General features: G+C 43.9%; 1 protein-coding gene across 3 annotated transcripts in view; it reads left to right on the top strand.

The window, feature by feature from the left end:
* The window catches only part of prkg3 (protein kinase cGMP-dependent 3), a 131,768-nt gene that overhangs the window by 40,638 nt on the left and 66,552 nt on the right, over nt 1-24,578 (top strand). For all 3 annotated transcript variants that reach the window (XM_051654762.1, XM_051654761.1, XM_051654760.1), the window contains 2 exons: nt 16,851-16,964; nt 18,400-18,505. In XM_051654762.1, coding sequence (XP_051510722.1) covers nt 16,851-16,964; nt 18,400-18,505 — 220 coding nt within the window. The remainder of the gene's footprint in view (nt 1-16,850; nt 16,965-18,399; nt 18,506-24,578) is intronic.

The raw sequence follows: 24,578 nt of genomic DNA, 5'->3' as shown, positions 1-24,578 counted from the left end.
AGCATAAAGTCTTATCTCAGTCAATGCATGTGCAGTTTGGGGATTCCACCAGAAAGTGCTATTAAAGTGAATGTCCAACTTCTGGAATTACAGTGGAACATAAAATTATAACAAATCAAGCATCACATAAATTCAGTCAGATTATGTTAGTCAAGCTCAGCTGATTCAGGATGTTTACCAATACAATTTAGACACTAGGAATGTCATAAAATACTGATACATCAATTATTGATCAGCACATTATTTTCTATATTTTTTGAGGCATTGATATATTAACATTAGCAAGCAATTAAATCAGAAGCCAAATTTGTATGCTTTCTAATTCACTGTCAGGTGGCATTCTGTTTAATGTAGTCTGGCGTAATAGCATTGGGAAAGGACAAGGTGGTGAAATAACATCTACTGTACTTTATACTGAACCGGTCACACACCGGAGGAGAAGCGCCGCTTTGTGGGTAGGTCAAGGCACAGGTATCACATAGGATGCGTCAATGCGGTGCAGGTGGCCGTCCAAAGTTGTAAATCTAGTCACTATACGCACAAAAGTTACAAAGGTTTTTGTACTTCTTCAAGAATAAACAAAGTGACGTTATGAGTCAGGTTAGTGTATGAAACTGGTGTAACTGCGCAAACTGAATGATTCAAAATGGAGACGTTTATTATGCAATTAGCCTCTGGAGTCATGGCTGGGGCAGTGTGTGTACTTTTATAGAAAATAATTATTTTGAATTTAAGAATGTGCCATGCCATCCACCAGACGTATCCGATGTGTGAACCCCTTTATGTTACATTGCCGCTCACACTTTCGTACGTAGACCCACCTTGAGAGGCCCAAGTCTTGTGTCAGGATAGTCTTTGTTGACTTATCAAGTGCATTCTACAGATTATCATCTTTTCCAAGCATCAACAGCATCTGTATGTACTTCCTTAGAAAACTTTGTAAGCTCCAGGTTCATCAATCAGTTTTACAAGCCTTCGATAAGTGTTTCATCAAATCAGTACTCAACTTTAATATATCTGCTTGGTTTGAAGGAATGAGTAACATTCACATAACCCCTCTGCACAAGATCCTAAGGATGAGCAGTAAAATAATAGGTCTGGACCAGGTATCCTTTAGCAGCATCTACAGTAAATACAAAGTGAGTAAAGGAACTTTAATAGCATCGGATATCACACACACCCTACACCGCCCGTACAACCTGCAGATTCAGATACCTGACCTTTAAGACCAACGGCTGCATCCAGAATTACTCCGGCATCCAACCAAACTAACAGCAGACAGCACAAGATGAGGATGCTTTCTTGTGTTCAGACATGGCTGGCCATTGGCTTGCTCACTGAGGGTCTAAATACAAACATTATTTACTTATTTAGGTGCAATCTAGAATCACGTTGAAACATTATAAGGATGGTTGAGGAGGAGGTGGGAACTGACAGAACAGTCAACATAAAGTTTAATAAGAAACTCAACATAAGACAAACATAAACAAACACAGACACACATGGAACACGGCCGCGTGCGTCTCTCTCTCTCCCGAACCAGCGTCTCCGGCTGCCTTTTATCTCGCTCTCCCTCTGATCAGCTGATTCAGTGCCGGCCATGCTCCATCATGGCCCGGCCACACCCTCCTCCTCATCACACACATTTTTATCAAATCGCACAATAATGACTCCAAGACATTACAGCTTTTTTTCTGTTTTAGTAAAATTTCTTGTAAAGCTGCTTTGAAACGTTGTCTATTGTGAAAAGTACTATACAAATAAAAATTACTTGACGGAGCGCAACTGAATGCAGGGGTCTCAAGATGTGTTTTTCTAAGTTTCAAACTATGTTTAGCTTGACATAGTCTCCTCTACGCTGTATATAACGTGACAGAACCAAATTGAGATACTCCGTAAGCATTCGTCTGACACGTGTACACAGAAGCATCCTTAGAAAAGCCTTAGAAAATCTCAAACTGATTGACGAATTCAATTGCAAAATTTACATATTGCTGTAGGCCAGTAACAAGCTTGAGTTATGAAAGACAGAAACAAGAACCAATGATGAGACATGATTAATGAACCTAAGACAGAAGGTGTGTTAAACTGCGCCTTGCCTGAAAATTTACCGATTGCCAGTTGCAGTCGGTGGAAAAGAGAGCCATCAAGCCAGACACTTTTGTGCTTCCCATCATGTGCTGAACCTATATTAGTCACGGCAGATCACACAATGCTTGTTCCCTATCTGTCACTCACTCGACGTTGTGTCAATGTAGTGACACTAGGGGTCACTCTTGGGAGCCTGAGACACCTCTGGTCTTTGATAAAAGGCCAATGAAAATTGGCGAGTGGTATTTGCATGCCACTGCCCCGGACATACGGGTATAAAAGGAGCTGGTATGCAACCACTTATTCAGATTTTCTCTTCAGAGCCGAACGGTCATGCTCACTGAGTTGAATTCTACTGTTCATTCACCTCTGCTGGATCTGACGGCGCATTACAGCAGCTTCTCCCCCCCTCTGCACTGGTGCACTGCAGAGAATGCCCCTGGGCGCTTCGGCAGAAATAAAAGAGTATATTTCTCTAAAAGAGCGGCACACACGGAACATCTTTTTAAAGACGCGTCTTTTTAAAGATGCTTTTGCGATTGTGTGTTATTCCTGGTTGCGCTCGTTATCTCTCACCTTCTGATGGTCACAATCACTGTCTTTCCTGTCTGGACACTGCTCACGCGGAGACAGCATTCGTGGATGGTCATGTTCTCATTGCGAGGATATGTCCATGGCAACGTTGCGGTCGCGGCTCACCTTCGTAAGAAAGCAAGCCACCCCAGAGGCTCCCCGCCTCGGTCCTTTTACCCACGGGTATAAGGCCAGCGTGGCTAGCACTGGGGGCGATTTGGGGACCCCAATGGGACCGCCTCCGCCGGGTATCCCCCCGCGGACCTCTCATTCCCCAGCACGCTCGTCTGCCCCGATCGGGCTCCCGGATGAGTCCGCCGGCTCGTCTCACGGCGAGTTCGACCTCTTATTCGGAGCCCACGAAAGTGATGAGCTCTCGAGCGCAGCATCAGAGAGTGGGCTCATCCAGTCGGAAGCCTCAGCTAGGCTCCTCCCTTCGGGGTCAATTGCCCAGTCACAGGCTGACGCGGAGATGATGACATGCTTTCCCGGGCAGCCGTGAGCGTCGGCTAGAGTGGAACTCACTGCTCTTCCCTGAACCCTCGCGGCTCGGTGATTGGTTCCTGGGCTCGCGGCGCCGCTCAAAGCCACGCCCTGCCCCCGTTCCTTTCTTCCCGGAAGTGCATGAAGAGCTGACAAGGTCACAGGAGGCACTTTTTACTGCCCGGTCCCGATCTTTTCAGCTTCCCCGCCCTCACTGCCCTCGATGGTGGGGCAGCCAGGGGCTATTCGTCAATCCCCCGGTGGATAAAGGCACTCATGGTGCACCTATGCCCGCAGAGCGCCGCCACCTGGCGCGGGTGCCCAAAGCCTCCATCCAAGGCCTGTAGGTTTACGTCGACTCTGACAGCCAAGGCCTACGGTGCCGCTGGACAAGCCGCCTCCACCCTGCACGCCATGGCTCTCCTGCAAGTCCGTCAAGGCGCTAAAGGAACTGCACGAGGGTAGTTCCGCCCCGGGATTGATGCCCCAGAACCCATGAAAGGCTTCAAAGCGCCCTTGAGACGGGCGACCCAGGGACAATGAAACCCGCTGCTCTGGAGCTGGTAAGCAGATCTCCATCTTTTTGTTAACTTTTGCATTTACTTGCACTGCATGCCCAAGTGGCTGCAGTACTCAAGAGCTCAGCAAGAGCAGTTTCCTTGTTCCCTGGGTCACGTATCCTGTGTGCACGGCCATCATCAGGACCAATGTCCACCACTCTATTTGGCAGGTTTGGCGCTCCAGCGGCGGTTTCCTGCCCCTGAGTGCCCAGCTGTGTCACAAATCCGCCCCCGATGTGACAGTCTCCACGGGTCACGAGGACAGGCCTCTTCCTCCCCCATCCCAGGCTGTTCCGGGGGCGGTCACAAGGAGCCAGGTAAGTGCTTCGATGTCCTTAGACTCAGCACGACCCCACCACGAGGCCCCACCTGCCGGTACGTCCGATGACGTTGTCCCTTTGGTCCCCCTTGTACGGAACTTGGACGCATGGCTTGCACTTTCCAATCCATCACGAGGGCTGGTCCGGACCATCTGACTCGGCTGCACGATTCACTTCGCCAGGCGTCCGCCCAGGTTCAGCGGTGTCCACTTCACCTTTGTGAAGGACAAAAATGCTGCTACCTTGCGTGGAGATTGCTACCCTCCTACGGAAGGGCGCGATAGAACCTGTCCCTCCAGCCGAGATGAAGAAGGGGTTTTCCAGCCCCTACTTCATCGTACCGAAAAAAGGCGGTGGGTTGCGGCCAATCCTGGACCTGTGAGTTCTGAACTAGGCATAACGCAGACTCCCGTTCAAGATGCTGACGCAAAAACGCATTCTGGCGAGCGTCCAGCATCAAGATTAGTTCGCGGCGGTAGACCTGAAGGATGCGTACTTCCATGTCTCGATCCTTCCTCGACACAGACCCTTCATGCGGTTTGCGTCCGAGAGTCAGGCATATCAGTACAAAGTCCTCCCTTTCGGCCTGTCCCTCTCTCCTCGAGTCTTTACGAAGGTCGCAGAGGCTGCCCTTGCCCCGTTAAGGGAGGTGGGCATTCGCGTTCTTAACTATCTTGATGACTGGCTAATCCTAGCTCATTCTCGAGACATGGTGTGCGCACACAGGGACCTGGTGCTCTCACACCTCAGCCGACTAGGGCTTCGTGTCAACTAGGAAAAGAGCAAGCTCCTCTCGGTTCAGAGCATCTCTTTTCTCGGTTTGGAGTTGGACTCAGTCTCCTTGATGGTGTGCCTTACGAACGAGTGCGCCCAGTCGGTGCTGGCCTGTTTGAAGGCGTTCAAACAGAAAACAGCGGTTCCACTGAAATTTTTCAGAGGCTCCTGGGGCATATGGCATCCTCGGCAGTGGCCACCCCACTCGGATTGATGCATATGAGGCCGCTTCAGCACTGGCTCCAGACTCGAGTCCCAAGATGGGCATGGCGCCACGGGACACGTCGCATGGTCATCACGCCGGTCTGTCACCGTCTTTTCAGCCCTTGGACCGACCTCTCATTTCTACGGGCAGGTGTTCCTCTAGAACTGGTCTCCAGGCGTGTCGTGGTCATGATAGACACCTCCAAAATGGGCTGGGGCACTGTTTGCAATGGGCACGCAGCCGCCGGCCTCTGGACGGGTCCACGACTGCATTTGCACATCAACTGCCTCGAGTTGTTGGCAATTCTGCTCACCCTGCGGAGGTTTCGGCCATTGATCCATGGCAAGCACATGTTAGTTCAGACAGACAACACGACAATGGTAGCATATGTCAACTGCCAAGGCGGTTTGTGCTCTCATTGTATGTCACAACTCGCCTGCCATCTCCTCCTCTGGAGTCAGCAGCACTTCAAGTCGCTGCAAGCCACTCACATCCTGGGCAACCTCAACACTACAGCGGACGCGCTGTCACGACAGGTTACCCTCAGGGGAGAGTGGAGACTCCAACCTCAGGTGGTCCAGCTGATTTGGAGTCGATTTGACAGGCACAGGTGCACCTGTTCGCCTCCCAAGAATCCTCCCCACTGGCCCCCTGGCATGCGCAAAAATGCATTTCCCCCAGTGAGCCTGCTTGCACAGACCCTGTGCAAGGTCAGGGAGGACGAGGAGCAGGTCGTCGTGGTAGCACCCTACTGGCCCACCCAGACATGGTGCTCGGACCTCATGCTCCTCGCAACAGCTCCCACCTGGTGAATTCCCCTGAGGAAGGATCTTCTTTCTCAGGGACGGGGCACCATCTGGCACCCGTGCCCAGACCTCTGGAATCTCCATGTCTGGCCCCTGGACGGGACGCGGAAGACCTATGCGGTTTACCACCTGCGGTGGTAGACACGATCACTCATGCTAGGGCCCCCTCTACGAGGCCCCTGTATGCCTTTTAAGCGGCGACTGTTCGCTAAGTGGTGTTCTTCCCGTCGGGAAGACCCCCAGAGATGCGCAGTCGGATCATTGCTTTCCTTCCTGCAGGAGAGGTTTGAAGGGAGGCTGTCCCCTTCCACCTTGAAGGTGTACGTTGCCGCCATAGCAGCACACCACGATGCAGTCGATGGTAAGTCCTTAGGGAAGCACGACCTGATCATCAGGTATCTAAGAGGCACCAGGAGGCTGAATCCCTCCAGACCGCGCCTCGTTCCCTCATCGGACCTCTCTGTAGTTCTTCAGGGTCTACAGAGAGCCCCCTTTGAGCCTTTGCAGTCAGCCGAGCTTAAGGCACTCTCCTTGAAGACTGCCCTCCTGACTGCGCTCACTTCCATCAAGAGGGTAGGTGACCTGCAAGCGTTCTCTGTCAGCGAAACGTACCTGGAGTTCGGTCCAGGTTACTCTCACGTGATCCGGAGACCCTGACCGGGCTATGTGCCCAAGGATCCCATCACCCCTTTAGGGACCAGGTGGTGAACCTGCAAGTGCTGCCCCAGGAGGAGGCAGACCCAGCCCTGTCGTCGCTGTGTCCAGTGCGCGCTTTACGCATCTATTTGGATCGCACGCAGAGCTTTAGAATCTCTGAGCAGCTCTTTGTCTGCTTTGGTGCACAGCGGAAAGGAAGCACTGTCTCCAAGCAGAGGATCGCCCACTGGCTCATTGACACCAACTATGGCATATGTTGCCTAGGACATGCCGCCCCCGGTAGGGCTACAAGCCCATTCTACCAGGGGTGTAGCGGCTCCCTGGGCCCTGGCCAGGGGTGCCTCTCTAACAGACATTTGCAGAGCAGCGGGCTGGGCAACACCCAACACCTGTACAAGGTTCTACAACCTCCGGGTGGAACCGGTTTCGTCCCAGGTAGTGGCACGCAACACAAGCGGATAAGCCAGGGATAGCTGGCCGGGTGTATTGCTTGCACATAGTGCTTTCCACCTCCCTTGGAGCTGAAGACGTGCACCATTAATTCCCAGTAGTGTTCACAAACTTTGTTCCCTGGTTGACTTCCTTCGAGCCCTGTGGCAGTCGAGTTTTCGGAGAGACTCGCTGCCGGCCCAGTACACGCACTAACTAAGAGCCCTGTTCTAGGGTAGGTGCTCCGCATGTGGCGGTTCCCTGTAAGGCTAACCCCATGCGATTATATATCTTCTGCTAATTCGTTTCCCTGTTGGCAAACTGCATCTTCCTTGGGCAGAGCCCCTCTGCCCCAGTCTCCATGTTTGTAGTAATTCCTCCCCCATTGGGCAGGATCTACCTTGAAGACTCCCCACATGGTTGGAAAGACCATGTGACATATTTTTCCACTTAAATATCCCCCCCACTCTTTGGGCAAGGTGTGGTCTCCGTGGTGTCTTCCCCCTATTGTTCTTCCCCTGGCAGCCCAGTCGGATAATCCCCCTTCTTTTTTAGGGAGTGGAAAAAAAGAAGGGGAAAAGAGGCCATGACTGGGTTAAGCCTGTCTCTATCTTTTGGGTAGTCGACTTGTCCCCAAAAAGGGCCGTTCAACACTCATAAATATGTTGGGGGAGGATACGTGTCGACCTGGTGTGCTGGCTATGAGGCACACAGTAGTCTGCCCACCACACACCGCCAGTTCACGTAACACAGTTCAGCCAATTGTGGCGTTTCGTATAGGGACCCCTAGTGTCACTACATTGACACAACGTCGAGTGAGTGACAGATAGGGAACGTCATGGTTACCTGATGGAGGGAACGAGATGTTGTGTCCCTCCTGCCACAACACTGAACTACCCGCTGAAATGGCCGGACCTTATATCGGCACCTCAGCATAAAACCTGAATGAGTGGTTGCATAACAGCTCCTTTTATACCCGTATGTCCGTGGGAGTGGCATGCAAATACCACTTGCCAATTTTCATTGGCCTTTTATCAAAGACCAGAGGTGTCTCGGGCTCCCAAGAGTGACCCCTAGTGTCACTACATCGACACAACATCTCGTTCCCTCCATCAGGGAACGGAGGTTACACAAGTAACCATGACGGTTTCTTTATTGCAGACGAAGTGAAATTCAGATAGACAGAGGTTTGAATTTTACATAAAATATCTGGAAACATTGTTCATTTGACAAGGTTGTTTACTGGTCAATACAGTGCCTGCTGTTTGTACAAGAAGAAAGTCCAATAAAATTTTAATACCAATAAATGTGTCAGTATTTTTTATATATTTTAATTGTTTATAAACATGATGTACTGTTATAAAAACACAGATTTGTGATAGTTTTTCACCTAACTGGAAGTGTCAGAATAAACACCTTGGTAATGGCATACTACCATACTACTCTTACTATTTCTGCCATAGACTGATATTGCAGTAGTAGCAGGAGTAGTATGTGAAGTATGCCATTGTGAACTCAGCAAATGAAATACACGTCAACCGTTGTCACTTTGTGAGTCTGGCCAATCGTGAATAAGCTGTGTCGTTATTCAGAGCTTGTGCAGCCGCTTTGAAGCAACTGTACTGGCTGAGCCAGGTGGCTGCTCTCTAGTCACTCTTGCAGTACTTTGATGGCATACATCATAGTGACACGGCGATGGCGACATCTCAAGTCAGTCAAAATTTATAATCGACATGCACTTCTTCATGTCCTGCGATGATTGGTCTGCACATGACTGAACCAAAGACCAGACCTAAAAGTACATTAAGGTCACATGACAAAACAGGGGAATCACATGACAGGAACCAGGAAAACAAATGACAGCATTAAAAATAAAAGACATGACCTAAAAAAATCAAAAACAATACAAGACAGTAAACTAGACATTAACAGACAGGACATGTTACATAATCTGGTACTGGAAAAGGTCGAGGTAACGAAGCAGATGAACGAGGCACTGGACTAGGCTGGTCAGGGACAGGTGGTGGATCAGTACGAGAGATACATTGGGGAACAGACAAAGGGGCAAGATAAGGAGCAGATTCAGGTGTTTCCAGGACAGGACCAGGCTCATAGCGCTTTGGGTCAGTAGAGGCCTATACAGGTTGTTCATGAGTGATAGGGACTGGGAACTAAGGGACATGACTGTCAAAGACAGGACACTTGGGTACAGGATCGGTAGAGACACGGAACACACTGGAGGTCTCAGGCACAGGGGACTTGAGTTCAGAGGGGCCCTTGAACTCTGAGAATATGGACTCTGGAGACTCAAAGGGGTCTGGCAGGGACTCAGCAGCAGAGGGCTCAGGGTCAGGTTGCTCAAAAAAGGCCACAGCAGCATGAAACTCAGGCGAAACAGACTCAGTGTACGAGGCCAATGTGGGTTCAGGTTTCAGGTCAGGAGTGGACTTTATAGGGGACAGAGAATTGCACAAACACTGTCACAAGAACAGGGACAAATACAGGAACAGGTACAGAAACCACAAAAGGGACTGGAATAGAAATAACAACTGGAGAAAATACTGGACTGGATGGAGCAGACTCAGACACAGGAGCAGAGTGTGACCAGAGGATACAGGCAGGGCATGATGGTCAGACAAGACAAGCAGGGCAGCAGAAGTCTCAGACCGGGTCATAGGAAACTCAGATGAGGCAGGAAACTCAGACGCGGCAGGAAACTCAGACGAGGCAGGAAACTCAGGAGTTCTCTTGAAACCAACAGAGCAGAATATGTAGGGATCTAAGAAGCAGGGGTCTCTTGGATCATTGGAGCAGGGAGTGGAGAGGTCTCCATAGCATGGTTTTCTTGGCCCACCGGAGCAGGATTCAGAGAGGCCTCCATTGCAGGTGTCTCCAGAAACAGGGATTGGAAGGGCCTCAATTGTTGGAATCTCATGCGCTGGAGCAGGACCGCTCTTCCGTCTCCTTTATAACATCCTTCACTGCCGTTGCTGAAGGAAACAGAGAAGAGAAACAAATGCTAGAAATGGTTAGCACACTGATGATTGGCCACTTATAAACATTAGGCCAAATGTTATAATTAGGGCCCATGTGCTGAATGTGCGGAGACCCTATTGTTCTTCTAAGGATTATTATTATTATTTATGGCCCAAGCACTGAAAGTGCAGTGGCCCTATTGTTCTTCTAATGATTATTATTATTAGGGCCCAAGCACTAAAAGTGTGGAGACCCTATTGTTCTTCTAAGTATTATTATTATTATTCTTTTCAAGGTTTTTGGTACTTTTGGGGTAATTAACATACGTAAAAACACTTGAAATTTTGCACACACATCAGAGTATATATTAGTGCTATGTGAGATATTGTCATACACACAAATTCAGTGGCATGGCAATGAAGCTTTGGTATTTTCGTGCAAGCATGTGCTAAGTCTTTGGCATTAGTGGGATATCGAGATAGCTCAAAGTGTGAATGGGTTTGGTCAAGTGTAATTTAATTCTGAGGTTCTCCTCCAGTTATTGTGCCACCTGCATCCTATTATATATTCCATTCCTTGTCAAGTAACATTGATTTAAATAAAGATGCATTAGAAGATAAGAAATATGGACCATTTGTGTCTTAGTGTCATATCCACTGCAACTGCAAAGGTCTCAGTCTCCCAAAGGCGCGGGAACTAATTTTTGGCATGGGGTGCTGAGGTTTTGGTGGACGATTTACACATCATGCATGCGCAACAAGGGCATCAGAGAACCACGTGTCTCCCTATTACTGTACACCCATTGCACAAAGGGGCCTCGATTTGTTCCTGGGAGTCAGAAGATGCCCTAACCCCACTCCCACTGTAATCCTAATAATATGGAGCCTGTAAGGCTGAGTACTCTGCAAGGAACAACAAGAGGCACCTTTCTCCCATCGTGATCACTGTACACACACACACAAAATGCAATGGAACGTTTTCACCTGCAATTAAGTACACTGTGTAAGTGTGAATGAGAAATAACCATAAAACACAATATAAATATTCAGACAAAACAGCTATTAAAATGAACCCATATGCTACAATATTAAGCTATTAAGAAATGTCCTACCTGTTACTTGAAGACCCCAAATGTGGGCTTGTGCTCAGGATTGTTGCTAATAAATGTCTTCATGAGATTTTCTATATCCAAGCGATTCATGTTAAACAAAAACAAACACCAAAAATGTTTTTTTTTTGCATAAATTATTATAATTTCAAAGGATGAGCTTACACGAGTAAAGCGCAATATACTTCTGAAAAAAATACTTAATATTGAGGATTTATTAATTTGTTTTTATTCATAAACTGTAATATTACACTACAATACTTATTATTAAACAACAGTAATGATACTATACCACATTTTAATTGTAATTTATTGTCAAATTACTGTTTCATTGTTAACTATCACATTTTTTATCTTTTGTGCATTAAAAAAGGGAGAATAAAAAGTTCACTAGTATCCATCCCCATCATAAGGGCTCTCTTCAGTTCCACAAGCATGATCTCTCCGAAACGGGATGCCATTTTTATTAACATAAATCATACACTGAAAGTGAAAATTGCATTATATATACTGCATAAATAGAATGAAATATATGAAATTTCGTTGATACTCTTTTCCAGTCTTGCTCACTAGGGGGTGCTTCAGCACCCTCAGCACCCCCCTTCCTGCGCCTTTGCAGTCTCCTGATTACTGATCACATGGGACTTCATTCAAAACACCTATTGCTCATTCTCTAATCAGACTCTGCTTGTGTATAAATACCCAGTTCTCACTAGGATTCATTGCGAAGTATCGTATGTTTCTACACTGCAATTTCTGAGCGATTTGCTCTGTTACTTAATATTCTACTGTTTTTGGATTATTTCTGCCTGCTGCCCTGGATTTAGCTCTTGTCTCACGTATTGGATTTGTTTGCCCTACTTTTGGACTGGTGCTTGGTGTTTTGACCCTTTGCTCTGTATTTGTATTACATCTCTGTCTTTGGATTTACTTTTTCGATAATAAAACACTCATGCACATGGATCCAACTCCTTCGCCTTCGTCGTGTGACTTACACAAAGGTTCTTTTATGTATTAACTACATCCTTGTTGAATGTCAGACATATTTATATGGCAACTACACACTTCTTATATAGGCATGGAAAATGTGGTGCTCGTCAATAATTATTTTTATGTACTTTAGGCTGCGTTAAATTATAAAGAATGCAAGTATAATTAATCATACTGATCTGCTGACACACAACCCATGGCTAGTATTAAATGTAATCAATAGCTCTATGATACTGTATCATTTGCTGGTGGAATCCCCAAACTACAAATGCAGGAACTGAGTTTGCGCCAAGAACAGGCAAAGTTCTCAGACATCTTGACACATCAATTACCTATTTCTCAGGAAAATACGCAGACAGATAGCGCAAGCACCACTACTTGCGCTGGTATGAAAGTTGCGCTTAGAATTAGAGCTCTTACAAATGTAGGGCTTTACTGGTTGTTTAGATCAGTGTTACTATCAGAAATAATTAATAATTATTTCTGTAGTTATTAATTAATATTTAAATTAATCAATTGAATGTAACTTATTAAAACCTCATATGGGTTCCAGTTAATGTAGTGTGCTACGTTTAGGAGCAAGTTTGGTTATTAGCAATAATTAATAATTATCAAAGATAATTATTAATTACTAAAATCAATAGAACATTGATGAGAATCAATGTTAGCTTTTTTTAATCCTTTAAATCAACAATTATCAAAGATAATCGTTAATTGTTAACATCGATGAAACATTAATTAAAATTAACACTAGCTTATTGATCATTCAAATTCAACAACCATCAAAGATAATTATCAATTATCAAAAATCAATAGAATATTAATAAGGATTAACATTGACAGGGCACCACCCTGGAATCAGGGACTAATAACCAAATAGTAAAACAGTCTCAATATTAGATTGTTTTCTTAGGAAAATCGACATCCGAAGAATATCGATTTTAGGGAAAAAAAAAAACAATGAATGAAGGTTTGAATCCGAGCACTGACATCCCGTCAGCATGACACGGGCGTATGCAAAACAAACCAAAACACTTCTCTTTGTAATATAAAGAAAAGTTTATTTATGCAGTAATATCAATTAATAATTAATACAATGCAGTCAATAAACTTCCGACTTACAACTACAAACTAAAGAGTGATATGATTAGATATGGAAATAAAAATAATCCTATAACACATAAGGTGTGTGTGTGTGTGTGTGTGTGTGTGTGTGTGTGGTTAGTACGAGAGAGGGAGAGAGAGAATTAATTAAGTGACAGCCCTAAAGCAGATTTCGCGATAGTGGGAGAGAAAACAGCTGTCAGTTTATCATTCAGAGACGCGGTGGACAGCTCGTAAATGTCCCGCATTATTTGACTCTTTAATGGATGAACTCAGTTGCTGTCTCACCCCCGATGGCGAAATTGCACAACAATCCAATTTGGTTGGACCACAATACAGCAAAACAAATCTGTGATAATTAATACCCTGAGTATTAATAATGAGCGGACATGGCGGTCCGTAAACTGTACAAGCAAAAACTTTGAAACACAAGAATAACACACTATAATATTCTATCTCTGCCCAGACGTAAACCTCTTACTTGAATCGCATGAGGGCACAGGTAGAATGTGTTTTCCTCCGTCCTTTAACTCTGACCCGGTTCCTTGAGGCTCGGGTGATGACGGGAGGCCGTTTCCTTGCTCTGTCGGCGGACGGTATGGCTGTTGATTCTCGGCGGGCTGACGGAGAACTCAGAAATGTCGACTTGATTGAAGATGGAAGAGAAATCTTTAATCTCTTCACTTCTGTAGGCAAATGGATGAAGATGCAAATTGCTCGGCGGGCTCCTTCGGATCCATTAGAGTGTTCGGTTGAACACAGAGTAATCTTAACTCGTCCAGCGAGTTGGAGATTGTATGGCTACAGTTTCAAGTCGGACATTACTTCCTTGTGCCACGAGGTTGCACCGGAGAGCAGCGAATAAACTACGTCTATACTCGGTGAACAAAGTCGCTGGAAGCAAATCTCAAAAGCATTTCAGAGGTATTTCAACTCCTGATGATGTCATGGTTTGAGGTGACATTCTGTTGTGTGCCTCATCCAATAGGAGTTGAGAGTTCGATCCTTTAATGAGCAAGGCTTCATGGATTTGTAGTCTGTTTTGGACTCCCTTTGTTTGATTTTGGCGCGATTTTTATCAGTGAGATTTACGACTTGGAATGTGGGGGCTTGAGTTCGGTTTTTATGACTGTGTTAGGCCTGCCTTTGTCTTCTATCTGAATACATGAGGCCCAACACAAAAATTGGAAAAGACGCAGTTACCAATAGCTGCGCCTAGCGAGGTCAAGAAATTAGAGCTCTTATAGGATACTCTTTATTAGGGATGTCAATAGTAGATGTACTTCAGTACCAAGGCGACACTAAAATAAGATGTTACAAAACCATTGTTTCTGCAGTACCAGTAGTACCAAGTACAGAACCTATTCGGTACATGTACACGCAATCTGACACATGACTGGTTTCAAATACTCACAGGCTTATTTGAGCGCATGCTCTGTTACTAGGGCTGCAAAAGTACACAAAATTTGGTACGTACCTTGGTTTTGGGGTCATGGTTCGGTACGGTTTAGGTACAGCAGGGAAAACAAACAATCCATGCGGTCCTGTGTTGCGCTGCAATCTTTTTTCATTTTAGCTCTACAGGGTTTGTGTTGTTTGTTATATGTTGTTTTAATATTGGTTTCACGCATGCTAAGACATGTAATCATTTGTTTGACTGAGTGTACCGGACCTGAAGACCCTGTTTCCGTTCGGTTCGGTGTGGATACATGTACCGTTACAGCCCTATCTGTTACTACTTTTAAACTAAAATGGTGCTTATTGTCATGTCAGATCCGGTGCTCGACCGAAGGAACTGAGAATGTTTAAAAGAAGAGTGCTAGTGCCTCATGGTAAATATGGTCATGTGGCTGCTCGCATGAGCGGTCAAATGTGCTTCATGGTCAAAATAGCTTTTAAATGCTGTATTAATTTTAACACAGTCGAGTGATTGCAGGTATGTGTAAAAACATCAGATATGAGCATCAGACCTCGCAGTGGCTGTCTATTATGTTGTTAATATTAATCAACAGTATTGAAAATTACATTTACAAAGAATGAATTGCACCCACTAAAAGCAAAGCTAAAAGTGCTGTCTGCTATAAATACCAGTTCGGTTCTGTTCAGTTCTCCCGGTTCTGAGTGCTAGTTTCTGGAGTATGCATTATACCACTCGCAAACTAAATTGGGACTGTACAGCATCACTACACCACTGCGATCCTGAATCAACTCGCTCGAGTAAACCACACATCTGGATACATGGTTATTGTGCTCTTCTAAATTATTTGATGTGTCAAGATCAATATAAAATGAACAAAATCATAAAACAAAATTGTATGTATATCCTGCTATGTGTTTTTCATTGAGTGTTTGGTGTACGTCATGAATATGGAAAGTCAAGGGTTTATTACTGTTAAAAAACAATGGGCCTCTTTCATGAAAGATGAGCAGAATGAATTTTTGTGTAAATCGTTCGTAAAGCCGCTCTGATGTAAATTATCGGATTCATGAAAGTTTTCGTAATTTCAAAACGTTAGTGAGTACGATCAAAATTTACACCTGCTCCCGACCACGTGTAAATCGTGCGTAAGACATCCGAACCTGTTGTGATCTTTCAGGCAAACTGTAATGACTACATTTTGATAGAAGTGAAATTAAATAATTAAAAAATGGACTAATTATTAAATAAGTAAAATTAACCTTAAAATAACATAAATTAGTAAAGAAGAAGAAGAAGAACAAGATGAAATATTTGTTTTCTTTTTAAATCATGGCCTCTACTTATTTAGAAATGATTCTTTACTGCTTAATTTTTTTTTTCAAAGTATATTTTTTCCCAACTCTGCTTATTGTTTTTCCAGCAGAAGTGCTTGATTTTTCTCGAAATAATTAATGCCCTCTAATGTGACTGGTTGGACAGTTTTTTTTTATTGTTTTTTATTTGAGCTCCATAATTTAGTATAGGCATTGGTAAATCGCGTTCAGTTTATAACGTATGGTCAATGGTAAAGCTATTACTCATAAATGAACACATCGCAGGCAGGTGCATACACAGTAAAATGGGGGAAAAAAATAGAAAAAGCCTGTACATTGTCGTAGCTATAGCTTGCAAATCGGTCATCATCTTCAGGCATTTTTTAAATTTCTCTGAAGATTCTCCCAGTTGCAGGTAGCCTATATCACTGCTACCATCATTACCCGAGAAGTTTCACAAATGATACTGGCTTTGCGCTGCGAAATAAACCAGAGAAGATTAATGTGGTGAACATCCTCATCCCGGCGTAAACGGAATTTTTTTTACCCTCATGTCAAACCATTTTTATTGACTTCTTGAACTATTTGATTCACAAAAGAGCATCATATGACAGCAAAAACATATGATGTCCTCACTTTATTTGAGATGCTATTGTGCTTGCTAAATTGAAATTTTATGATATGAATATACGTCATTCATAAAATCGATTTCATTACTGTTCCTCATAGATGTTAAAATCCTTTACTAGCGAGTCTTGTAGCGAGATTATGATAATTGTTAATGAACATGCACACGCCCCCTTTACAAATGTTTGGCTTTTAACTAACATACACACGTTTTACTAACAAATCTGGGGAATATGAAGCGTTTGTGAATCCGGCCAAAAGTTTTAGGAAAGGTCCATTTTACGCGCAAATTACTCCGAATTTACTCATATTTTTACGAAAGTTTAATGAATGAGGCCCATTGTGTGTATGAAAGAGAGTATATGAGTTTTAAAGGATGAATTCATGGGCACTTTAATTCCATTTTTATGCAAGCGGGGGAGCTGAGGGTCACACAGGCTGGGCGTGACCTGCGGAATTTGACCTCTGGCGATGTGTTTGGGGAGCTGGCCATTCTATACAACTGCAAACGCACAGCATCTGTCAAAGGTCGGTTTTCAGGATTTGGTCACAGGCTATGTTTAAAATGGAACAAATATATTTCTACATACTGAATGCTGTGCAGTGACTGTATACTGCTTACTATGAAAGAGAATTAAACAGTAATGATAAACGTTTATGTCTTAAGCAGTATTATACTACATTGTTGTCACAGGAACTCATAGGCTGTGTCTCGTTTCGAAGGCTGCGTGCTAGGTAGGACGCGTCCTTTGAAGGCTGCAGTATACCGAGTGTCCTCCTTTAAACAAGCCTCGTTTAAACGAGACGGCCTTCATAGGACAAACGGAAACGGAACGTAACATGGTTGCTACGACAGCATGCCACTCTTTAACAAGTGTGAGCGCTTTGAGTGACAAGGGAACAAAGTCCCTCTGGAAGGGAAAGCATTAGGTACATTTTAGGAGAGTTATAATGATGTAAAGAGAAAAGAAAATAGATTTTACAGGTGTAGTTTTAGTCTATTACTTTATTTTAATTATATATTAATATAATTATCCATATTATATACTATGCACCTATCTACTGAGGTACTTCAACTTGGGAATTAACATTCCTTGCGTTTGAACATCATATTTAGGGGCAAATTGGTAAGCAAAAGGTAAGCAAAAGGTTGTTGGTTCAATCCCCACAGCCACCACCATTGTGTCCTTGAGCAAGGCACTTAACTCCAGGTTGCTCCAGGGGGATTGTCCCTGTAATAAGGGCACTGTAAGTCACTTTGGATAAAAGCGTCTGCCAAATGTATAAATGTAAAATGTAAATGTAAATTGGCATCATTTTTTTAGACATTCCATTGAAGCAAAGAATTGTGGGTTGTAAGTGCCCACGAAGGATACACCTCATGCATCCTCCGAATTCCCTTGAAAGAAGGTCGCATTCGAAGGCTGCATTCGAAGTGTCCTATTCGCTTTTCTGAAATGAGACAGCCTCAATGACGTATGCGGCCGACAAATGCGACCTCCGGAGGACGCAGTCTTCCAAATGAGACACAGCCATAATGTTGCATATGAAGAGTGTCCAGCAGTTATTTTGGAAATAAAACAGATATTTTGCATTCTTAATTATAATTATTTTTTTTTTATTAAAATGTCTTTAGGTTTGGTCAAAAAAGAGATTGTGGTTGATATTACTTCCAGTTCATTAATCATCCTGTAAATGGAAAGTCCAGTCAAGCGTATTGCATTGTGAGACACGGTATTCTGTGAAGCGTCCTCTATTGTATCTACATATTTGAGCAAATAGCAGTAGTAGGTCATCCAAATATTCTATGCCTACAGAAATGTTGTAGCACAGGTAGTATGCTAGTATGCTATATCAAACATCGCTACAGGCTGGATTGACTGCTGATGATGTGTCATGTTGTAACAGTTTTGTCAATCCCTTTGCAAATGTAATGAATGAGTGTTTTGATGTTGTCTTACAGCTATCACTTCAGTGAAGTTGTGGTGTATAGAGAGACAAACGTATCGAAGCATCATGACCAACAAATCCAAGCAAAAACGAGAACAACTTATGGGCTTCCTGAAGACGTAAGACATTCTGATACCACTACACTTCAAGCCAATATGAACAGTACATAGTTGACATGATGAAATACGTTTGGGAAGTTGACATGTCCTGTGGTGGGACATGCTGTACTCAATCTAAAACTATTTTCAATAGCATTTTGATAATTGTTTTATATTGTGACGAGGAGGAGGGTGGGGCCGGGCCGTGACTACACACACCCGGCCCCCAATTGGGCTTATCAGATGAGGAGAGGGATAAATGCAGCGGGATGTGGCAGTTCGGGAGAGAGAGCCACATGCAGCTGCAGTGTGTGCGTTTGTGTTTATGTTTTGTCTTTATGTTTTAATTTCTCATTAAATATTATTTTGACTGTTCAGCTGGTTCCCGCCTCCTCCTTTCCCTTTTTTGGGGATAAATAAATAAATACCTAAATAAATGCATCCCGCTGCATTTATCCCTCTCCTCGGCTGATTAGCCCGATTGGGGGCCGGGCGTGCATAGTCATGGCCCGACCCCGCCCTCCTCCTTGTCACATATAACAATTGAATTATTATATTAGGCAGATTTTATTCCTCATATTATTTGAGAGACTACCTGGGAACAGCTGAAGATTTCTTCCACAAGCACTTAAGCAGTCCACAAGTATATATGGGGGAGACTAACCAGTCTCCCCTATATGCTTGTGGACTGGTTAAGTTGTCACACTTTTTACTCCTGTTTTTTTTGGGAAGGCTTATTTTCAGTCAAAAAAAGTCATTAAACATTTTCACCGTTCTTGCCCAGAAAAAAAAAGATACAGTTCATTGAACACATGTTAATCTTTTGTGAAAACATACCCCAATAGTTAGGCATATTGTAACACTATATGGGGCAAGTTGTCACAAAGTTGTTCCAAAGCAGCTTTGCCTAAAGTCATGCCTTACCCTTGGAACCTCGTGCCTTGGAAATATTGAGACACTGCGAGATCTGTCTTCAGCATTAAAAAAGGCCACTCGAGTCCTGAAATATAGAACAAACCACTTAAATGCGCTGCATCGCTGTTGTGGAAAATTAAAGCTGAGGTGCACAAATCTCTGTTCACTCTGGCTGTCATCTCAGGAAGTCCCAACACCTTCGACTCAAAAGTAGCCCCCTCAACAAAATAAAGATGTGTCAAAAGGTAGGCCATAAGTTATCAGTCTATTATTATTCAAATGCCTGCCAAAGCATTTGTTTTGATACAGTGTTTAGGTAATTGAAAATAACCTCTGTAATTATTGTACTCGCATTATTTTGTTGGAACTCTTGGCATCTGTTTGTCTTTTATAAAGTTGCATATAGGCTATTTCCCTGTAAGCTGCTACCTGTCCTTGTCTATTCATACTTTTGTATTTGTATTTTTTCCCCCCAATCCATTCAGTATTATGCTGGTGTATATGTAGGTAGGCATATGTTCAGTTTGTCTAATGGAAGTTATAGGTCCTTTCTTATGGAAAGCTTCATGGTAGTTCGCTAGTGATAAAAAATAAAATAAAATAAAAAACAAGACATGGTTTTGTGCAGATGATTGTATTTTTATTCTGTATAATAAGATTTTTGTGGTGTTTTTTGTGCTGCAAATTGTGCTGCAATTAGTGAGCAGCAATATACAGTATGTATACAGTAAATAAATATATGCAGTATATACTGTATGTACAACATTTCACAACGTTGCATTTTGGTTGCAGTTAGGTAATGTTGCAGTACATTTTAAAAACATCCTTGAATCACAGGACTTAATGACTACAGACCTGTCGCCCTGACGTCTGTGGTCATGAAATCATTTGAGAGACTGGTGTTGGCCCACCTGAAGAACATCACTGGACCCTTTATAGATCCCCTTCAATTTGTTTATCGAGCAAACAGGTCTGTGGATAATGCAGTTAACATGGGATTGCATCATATCCTGCAACATCTGGACAGACCAGGGACATATGCAAGGATCCTTTTTGTGGACTTCAGTTCGGCTTTCAAAACCATCATCCCAGCTATACTCCAGAATAAATTACACCAACTCTCTGTTCCCATGTCTATCTGTCAGTGGATTACCAGCTTCCTGACGGACAGACAGCAGCTTGTGAGACAGAGGAAACTCACTTCTAGCACCTGTACAATCAGCACTGGTGCCCCCCAGGGATGTGTGCTCTCCCCACTACTCTTCTCCCTCTACACTAATGACTGCATCGCCAAGGACCCCTCTGTCAAGCTCCTGAAGTTTGCAGATGACACCACTGTCATCGGCCTCATCCGAGATGACGATGAGTCTGCATACAGAAGGGAGGTTGAACAGCTGGCTGTCTGGTGCAGTCAAAACAACCTTGAGTTGAACACGCTTAAAACGGTGGAGATGATTGTGGACTTTAGGAGGAACACCCCAACACTGACCCCCCTCACCATTCTAAACAGCACTGTGGCAGCAGTGGAGTCATTTAGGTTCCTGGGCACTACCATCTCACAGGACCTGAAGTGGGAGACCCACATTGACTCCAATGTGAAAAAGGCCCAGCAGAGGTTGTACTTCCTTTGCCAGCTGAGGAAATTCAACCTGCCACAGGCGCTGCTGATCCAGTTCTACTCAGCAGTCATTGAGTCTGTCCTCTGCACTTCAATAACTGTCTGGTTTGGTTCAGCTACGAAATCAGACATCAGAAGACTACAAAGGACAGTTCAGACTGCTGAGAGGATTATTGGTTGCCCCCTGCCCCCCCTTCAAGAACTATACACTTCCAGAGTGAGGAAAAAGGCTGGAAAAATCACTCTGGACCCCACTCACCCTGCCCACTACCTTTTTGAACTGTTGCATTCTGGCCGACGCTTCAGAGCTCTGAGCACCAGAACCGTCAGGCACAGGAACAGTTTTTCCCTCAGGCTATCCATCTCATGAACAGTTAAATTGCCCCATTGAGCAATAACTATGTGCAATACACAGTTTATTCTTTCTTATATTTATCCAACCTCTTCTGCCATTTCATTCCTCTGAAAAAAAAAAACAAAAAAAAAAAAACATTTGCACTGTACATAACAGATTTGTATTTACACTGTACATAACAGATTGTATTAGATTTGCACTACCCATGTGTATGTGTGTATGCATGTATGTGAGTGTCTGTACGTATGTGTATAATTATTTTGTATTTTTTATTATTATATATGTCTTGCTGCTGTCTTTGTATTGTTTTGTATTGTTGTACACTGGAATCTCCTATCACCAAGACAAATTCCTTGTATGTGTAAGCATACTTGGCAATAAAGCTCATTCTGATTCTTATTCTGTTTCTGAAAAGATACCTGAATAACATAACCAATATAAAACATTTTAACAATGTTGTAAAAGTACCAACCTGGTATGTTTTTTTAGGTAGCCACAAAATGTAAATATAACGTGTTTTTAATACAAAAAATAAAACCAGACCAAACTGCAACTTTTGTGGGTTTTATTTTGGTGTCAAAACAACATAAATCGTATGTTTGAATGACTTATAAAATACGTGATGAAAATACAAAAAAACAACCAGACCAGATTACAATGATTTATTTCGGTGTAAAAATGTGAAGATGTTTAAAATATGTCATGAAAATGGCAAAATAGAACCAGGCCAAATTACAACATTTATGGAACGTTATTTGTCTTATGGTTTTTCTTTAAAAAAAATTTTTTTTAACTAAAGTAAATGGTGATTATCGTTTCGGTTACTCACGTAACATTGGTTCCCTTTCAAAAAGGTAACCGTATGGGAGCATATACTACAACAATATAGCACTGATTTGCAGTGACTGTTAGCCTTTACAGTGTAGTCAAAAACATTGCTGCTGCCACCCCTTCATATTGAGAAATAGGAGGGAAAGCGGGGACAATAAACCAACAGCTCAATGCCAAGACAGTGACACTAGTCATGCCAGCTAGTAGAGCAATTTCTCAGTAAATCTTCCTGGTTAGCAAGGAGGGAGGCAGAGCAATCATCTTGCCAAGGGCTTTTGCACAATGGCACTAGTCAACAGGGTTTTGAAACATTGCGCACATGCTCTCATTCGCAGCAGTGGGGATGGAGAGACCAAAGTTTTTTGATCGAACACCAACACTAAACAACTGGTCAATGATCAACCTTCTTCTTCTGTAAAGATCTGGGAAGAGAGGGAAGATACATGCAGGTTTTAAAACCTGGAAAATGTGTTAGTGCCAGCCTGCAGCCAGATATAGTACAGTATGTCTTCTAGAGACACACCCTTTGCCCATGCCCCGGAGGAGGCCATAATCCTGGTAGAATGAGCTTTTATGACCATGGGACATTGTATGCCTTGTGAATAATTTGCAAGCACTGTAGCATCCAAGACCCAGTGGGGAATTCTTTGGTTGGAGACAGCCAATCACTCCAAACAAAAAAACTAAAAAAAAAATAAATAAAAGAATTGTTCTGATACCCTGAATTGAATTGTCCGATCAATATATATGCTCAATGCCCTCACAGGGCAGAGTGTATGCAGTCTCTTAGTCTCGTCCAACTCAAGGGGAGGAGGACAGAATGCCTGCATTAGTCCTAAAGGAGGTTTACAGTACTTTAGGCACATAACCCTCTCTGGGTTTGAGATTGACCTTTGATAGGCCTGTTCCAAACTCTAAGCTCTAACTCTAAACCAGTGGCTGTTGGGCCATTTTGGTGTAATAAGTATCACTGTTTCCTTGTCCTCTCGTATCTTACATAGTACTCTACGTAACAAACGAATGGGGGAAATGCATATTTGGCCATCTGGGAGTTAAGGCGTCCAAACCTAGTGGAGATTGCGCTGTAATGGAGTACCAGAGGTGACAATGCGGGGTCTCCAAATTCCTCTGAACTGATTGAGGGTGAAGTCTCCATTCCCCTGTTCTAGCACCCTGCTGTTTAGGTGGCAGGGGACCTATGTCGCATGTATTGATAGGAGACATGACTCGCTCCAGAGGAGAAATCAGATCACCAAGTTAACATTGGGTCCTTTCCAGTTTTTATATGCCACAACTGCAGTGCTGTCCAAACAGGTCAGTACATGAAATTTGATGTCTGACCAAAAGGCTCTCAGAGCCAAAAGGACTACAAGCAGTTTCGGGCAATTTATGTGCCACAAACAAGGGCATAGATTTGGCTTGAACATTGGGGGGTTGCAGCATAAAACTGGCCACACAGTTTGTGCACCTTTCCAGGTGCCAAATGCTGGATGCCAGTTGTATAGGGCATCTGACCATCTTGGCAATGCCACATCTTTCTGACAAACCCGGCTCTCCTCCACTAGCTAGTGTGGCTTAAACAGTGATACGTCACCAGGAGGCGCAGGTGACCATGTTGCCAAGCATGATAAGGTAGCAAGCCTAGCAAGGTGACAGCGGGGTTCTCCGCAGCTTGACACTTGTCTAGTATAGGAGAATGGTATGAACAAATTTGTGGATCAGGTGCCGACATGGTTACAAAGTCGAGTTTCAGTCCTAAGAAGGAAACTTGCTGACTGGCCACTCACATGTTCTTTGTCCAGCTGTCATTGAGGCCCCAGTCTGCTTCCAACAGTTTGCTGTGCTTGCATGCTTGTACCTACGATTGAGCTATCAACAACCACTAGTTGAGGTAACACGGATGCCACTCGGCCATAGCAGAGCAAGTGCCACATTGGCATATTTCATACATGTGTGAAGGGCCAAGGACAACCTGAAGGGTAGGAACTTGGACTGGAATACAGTCCCGTTGAAGGCAAATCTCAAGAATGGCCTGCAGTGAAGGGTATCTGCACATATGCATCTGCAATTCGCTTGACAAAAAACAGTCCAGTGGACAGACATGAGACAAAGCCTGTCTCTGAGTAACCACTTTTAATGGAGACTTATAAGTGTCCAATTCAAGCACCTCAAATCCAGTATATATACAGCCCACTGTCCTACTTGGCGACCAGAAAATTAATGGCTGTTAAAGCCATTCTGTGCCGGGCACGCCGGTACATCCTCTATTGTATCTTTGGCGAGAGGTATTTTACCTCTCAGTGTAAAAAAGGTGAGTCCCGCACCCTACGTTGGAGGCCAGAATGCAATTGGGTTTAGGTGGTCGTCTTACAAAT

This window comes from Myxocyprinus asiaticus, chromosome 25 (assembly GCF_019703515.2).
Source record: "Myxocyprinus asiaticus isolate MX2 ecotype Aquarium Trade chromosome 25, UBuf_Myxa_2, whole genome shotgun sequence".
NCBI lineage: Eukaryota > Metazoa > Chordata > Actinopteri > Cypriniformes > Catostomidae > Myxocyprinus > Myxocyprinus asiaticus.
This window is presented reverse-complemented; position numbering and strand designations above follow the sequence as displayed.